Source organism: Mirounga angustirostris, unplaced genomic scaffold (assembly GCF_029215605.1).
Source record: "Mirounga angustirostris isolate CCGP_5_RB_7025 unplaced genomic scaffold, mMirAng1.0.hap1 SCAF_3, whole genome shotgun sequence".
In the NCBI taxonomy this organism is placed as follows: Eukaryota; Metazoa; Chordata; class Mammalia; order Carnivora; family Phocidae; genus Mirounga; species Mirounga angustirostris.
The window spans coordinates 138,035,634-138,040,864 of record NW_026991711.1 but is presented as its reverse complement, the minus strand read 5'-3'; the positions used below and the strand labels follow the sequence as shown (position 1 = coordinate 138,040,864).

The following is a 5,231-nucleotide window of genomic DNA, read 5'->3' as shown; positions in this document are numbered from 1 at the left end:
GTAAGTAAGGGGAGCAGGGGAGGGTTCTGGCCTTTGGCGTCTGGGTTCCCAGGGGCTGCTGGAGGTGAAAGTGGTGGTGTCTCTGGGATTCCTGGGACAGTCACCTCTTCCCCAGGCCTAAAGCCCTGGTCTTCTCGCCCCTTCTTCTCCGCTGAGAAACTCGCTGACAAAGCTGGCCCTCGACGCCTATTCTACATCAGCCAGAAGACGGGCAGCCTTCGTCTGCTCGGTCGGTTTGTCAGCTAGAATGTAAATCTTTTAAGATATGAAGAAGTCTGATCATAGGGTTACTCATTACTTCCTCAGCTGATTCTGGTTCCCAGAGATCGTGGCTTCTGAGCTCTGCCATCCTGTCCAAAAGTGATTACCTGTTTATTTAAGATAACTCTTAAAAGGGAAATAAAGTCACCTCTTGTTCCTCTTTTTATCCCACCCGGTAATGTAGCGTCTGATGACCTCTTTGAAGTTTGGCTATTTATTTTACTTACTATTTTTTAATTGAAGTATACACAGTGTTACATTAGGCTCAGATACACGACGACGTTTGGCTTTATTTTTGTATTTGCTTATATTTTTTAAAGTAATCTCTACAACCAACGTGGGGCTCGAACTCACGACCCCCGAGATCAGGAGTTACACGCTCTGCGACTGAGCCAGTCAGGCGCCCCCGTTTTGGCTTTTTAAATAATCGGTTACAGGCCTACTCGGTTCAGTACAGAAAACCCATGCTGAATAGTATGACAGTGGAAAGCAAGAGTGGTGAAGTAGGAAAAGTCTGACCTTGGAATCAGACCTGGATTTTAGTTATTTCAGCACAGTCACTTTTAGCCCTGAGACCTTTCACAAATATTTAATATCCCTTATCCCCATCTCCTAATCTGTAAATTTAAAATGACCAGTATCAGTTACCTTGCCTTGAGAAATTGTTTTAAGGACTAAATAAGATGGTATATAAAGGTTTTGAAACAAAGTACCACCTAGCACGGGGCCCACCACCTAGAGGGATTGCTCAGTAAAATGCTAATTGCCTCTACACACAAACTTTATTTGTAGCCTGACCCTAAAATACATGTGTTACCCAGAGCTTCATCCTTGGCCTGTGCCTTTATATGCTTTCCCAGACAATCACATCCAATTTCATGGTTTTAGCTACTCCCTCTCTACTCTCGACTCTCAAATCTACATTCTAAGTTTTCTCCCCCTAGCTTAAGGCACCTCAAGACAACTATATACTCAACAGTGTCATCATGGTGTATTACAGGCATCTCAAACTCAACATATCTGAAATGGATATATCTTTCATCCTAAATCTGCTCTTCTTTTTATACTTCCTATCTCATAGTAGTAGGAAATAGAGGTAGTAACACAATTCCTTCATCCTGACACCGAAGCCAGAAATTCAAGATTCCATCACCCCTTTATCTAGGTAGCTAATAAATTCTGTTTGTCTTACCTTACAAATATCTCTTGAATTCATCTCGCCTCTTTGTCACTACTTCCTGTTTCTTAGCTTAGACCCTCATCATCTTCCACCTAAACTGTTAAATTTCGTAACAGGTTTTTTTTTTTTTTTTTTTACTCCAGTCTTAACCCCTCTGGACCCCATTCTCTATATAGCCATCAGAATAATATTTTTTTAATTTGGCAGTTTTATTGAGATATAATTCACATACCATACAATCACCCACTTAAAGTGTACTATTTAGTGGTTTTTAGTATATTCTCGGATTTGTGCAGTCACCACCACAAACAATTATAGAACGTTTTCATCACCTCCCCAAAAAAGCTGTGTGTGTTAGTAGTCACTCTCCTTTTGTCCTTAACCTTCCCTGCTCCCCCTCCCTAGGTTACGACTAATTTGCTTTCTGTTTCTGTAGGTTTGCCTATTCTGAACATTTCCTATAAATGGAATCATGCAATATGTGGCCTTTTATGAATCGTTTCTTTTTCTTAGTATAATGTTTTAGAAGTTCATCCATATTGTAGAATGTATCAGTATTGTATTCCTTTTTATTGCTGAATAATTCCATTGTATGGATGTAGCACATTTTATCTATTTATCAGTTGATGAATATTTGGGTTGTTTCCATAGAGTGGTCTTTTTAAAACACAATTCTGATCTCTTTTGGCTCCTTATTAAAATATTACAGGATTAAGTCCTTGTTATCTAACTTCAGTTTATTTTTCCTTCTTCATCCCCTGTTGCTGTTCTTCCTCAGATTTTATACTCCAGTAATATCAAACTACTTAATTCCTATTTTACACATCTGGGCCTTTGAGTTGTTCCCTCTACTGGTAGTATCTTACCCTGTTTTTTCCTTGGCAAAATTTTGATCCTCTTCAAACCCTGCTTAACATGTATGAAATTATTTACGTATGGGGTTATTTGTTGAAGTAGAGTTTATAATGGCAAAAGATTGGAAATTACTTAAATGCCCATCAGTACAGCAGGAGATTAATTAAATAAATGATGAGATAGCTCCACAGTGGAATGATATTCAGCCTGTCCTCCCCCAAAACCAGGAAAGCTTTTATTTACTGATCTAGGAGTGATCTCCATGATACTCGGTTTTATTTTATGCATATTCTGTGTGCATGTATGCAGTATATGTTACCATTTATGAAAAGAGTGTGTATGTTTTTTTATATATATACACATATGTGTAATTTTATGTATATATGCATTAGAACATCTTCGGAAAGATTATAAGAAATTATAACCTTGGCTACCTATGAATGTAGTTACTTAATTTAAAAATTAACCTCTAGGGGTGCCTGGGTGGTTCACATGGTTGAGTGTCCAACTCTTGGTTCAGCTCAGGTCACGCATTTTGGGTTTGTGAGATCGAGCCTCGTGTCAGGCACTGCACTCAGTGGGGAGTCTGCTTCAGATTCTCTCTCCACCCCCTCTCTAAAATAAAATAAATAAATCTTTAAAAAAAATTAACTTCTAAAAGCCAAAACTTGCTAGAAAGCATTCCATTGTACCAGACTTCCTCCTGTCCTCTAATCACTATCTTGTTCTATTTATCTTGGGCATATTTCTATTATCCTGATATCAAACTTTATTATTATTTACACAATTCATTTTTCTTATTATGAAATAGCTTAAACATACAGAAAAGCCATATAATTTTTATTAGATTCTGAGCATTTTGAAGGAAAAAGTGTGTTTTATTTTTATTCCAGTCCATGGTACTCAGTATGTATTTAAGCTCTTGAGCAATTGAGACTAATAAATAACTTTGTAAAATCTAGAGCTTTAACTAAATGGTATTCTGTTAGAAATAATATGTTATTCATTTGAATATTATTAATGTGTTATTCTACGAGGCAGTGACACCCTGTATGTCTTTGTTGCAGCTGTTTTCACTTTGAGCTACAGTGAAAATTCCAAATGTGCTTTTTATTGCCTATTCCAAGTGTAGGGGGTTTTTTTTGTTCTGTAACATTACATTGGTAAGTATGAAGTCAGTGGAAGAAACTTGCAGGAAACTTGTACCAAAAGAAATTTCTGGTATATGCTGTCCCTGAAGAATTCTCTTTTCATTTCTGTTTTTGCTTTTATTTCCATATGAATTCCTTCTTGTCCACATCTAAAACAGTGTCCCCTTAGAACCTTCCTTTTTTATCACTACTAAAATACTGGTAACTACCCCTCTTTTGCTTCTAAAATTGAGTAATGGCAGTTTATCCCACACCCTCTTCACCACACCTATCTGCCCCCATAATTAATAATTATAATTTTATCAATGTAAGTATTTGTCCTCCAATTTACCTTCTTAAAACTTAGCATGTTTGGAGAGAAAGTTTTGACTTGCTGTTTACATTGAATGGTTGTCAAATACTGTGTCCTTTACTGTAAAAGCAGTAGGAAGGCATTGATATCTTTTAAACCTAGAAATAACCTGATTAAGTATCCTTGAATAAGTTGTGTGGGCTTTTTACCTCCACCACTTTTATGATTTTGAGGATTTCACATGGGGACACATTCAGCCTGTGGTGTGGTGCCCTTGAGCAACTCCAAGACATTTGACGCATCTCTGTGTTGTCTCTGTTTCCTCTCTTGTCTCTTCCCTTTTTTCTACAATTACCTTTCAATTTCTTTTCTTTTTTCTTTTCCTTATCCTCCATTTCTCCTCTTTTGGAGTGTCTGTGTTACCCGTTGGCATTGGTGGGCATTATTTATTCCTACTGGTTGTGCCCTAGACGTTTTCTAGACTAGACGTGTTCCATATAGAGAGATGGTCATTCCCTTCTCTGAGATAGCACAGAGACTCAGTGCAAGAAGCTGTTGTACCACAGGTGCTCAAAGTGGTTCTTAAGTTTGATATTTTTGCCTGAAAGTTTAGCTGTTTTGAATGACTAGATTTAAGGACCTGTATCAAGGCACAAATCAGACTTTTTAGCTGTTTTTTTGTGGTGATGTCATTATGGCCAAATAGGTTATGTTGTAAACTATGTATGGTAACATTTTATATTTTATTATAAAGAAAAGCAAACTTTTTATTTAACTTAAATTTTTTACTTTATTAATTTAGGTATGGATGGCAGAACAAAAAATATCATATGATAAGAAGAAACAAGAAGAATTAATGCAACAGTATCTTAAAGAACAAGAATCATATGATAATAGGTAAGAAATTCCACTATGCTAGTGGTTTTATTTGTGTGTGTATGGTTGGCTTTTTTTTTAATTCAGTTAATTAACATGTAATGTATTATTAGTTTCATAGGTAGAGTTCAGTGATTCATCAGTCTTGTGTAATACTCAGTTCTCATCACATCACGTGCCCTCCTTAAAGTCCATCACCCAGTTACCCCATCCCCCCACTCGCCTCCCCTCCAGCAACCCTCAGTTTGTTTCCTATGATTGAGAGTTTCTTACGGTTTGTCTCCCTCTCTGATTTTTGTCTTGTTTTATTTTTCCCTCTCTTCCCCTATGATCGTGTTTTGTTTCTTAAATTCCACATATCAGTGAGATCATATGATAATTGTCTTTCTCTGATTGACTTATTTTGCTTATATGCTAGTGTTTTTAGAATAATCAGTTGCATGAGAATGATCACTTATTAAATCATGTATTAAATTAGCTTTTTTTGAATTGAATGCCCCAATGATAGGATTCTATTTCCTGGTACCCTTTTTACTGTTATATCTGTACATTGCCACTTTTTCCAACCTTACCCATAATTCACATAAAACATACGTTGATGTGACTCCATATACAG

General features: G+C 36.6%; 1 protein-coding gene across 1 annotated transcript in view; it reads left to right on the top strand.

Moving 5' to 3' along the window:
* Positions 1–5,231, top strand: part of CIR1 (corepressor interacting with RBPJ, CIR1) — a 38,125-nt gene that overhangs the window by 132 nt on the left and 32,762 nt on the right. Inside the window, exon 2 of the mRNA XM_045868591.3 lies at positions 4,542–4,636. Within this exon, the coding sequence (XP_045724547.1) occupies positions 4,542–4,636 (95 nt within the window). The remainder of the gene's footprint in view (positions 1–4,541; positions 4,637–5,231) is intronic.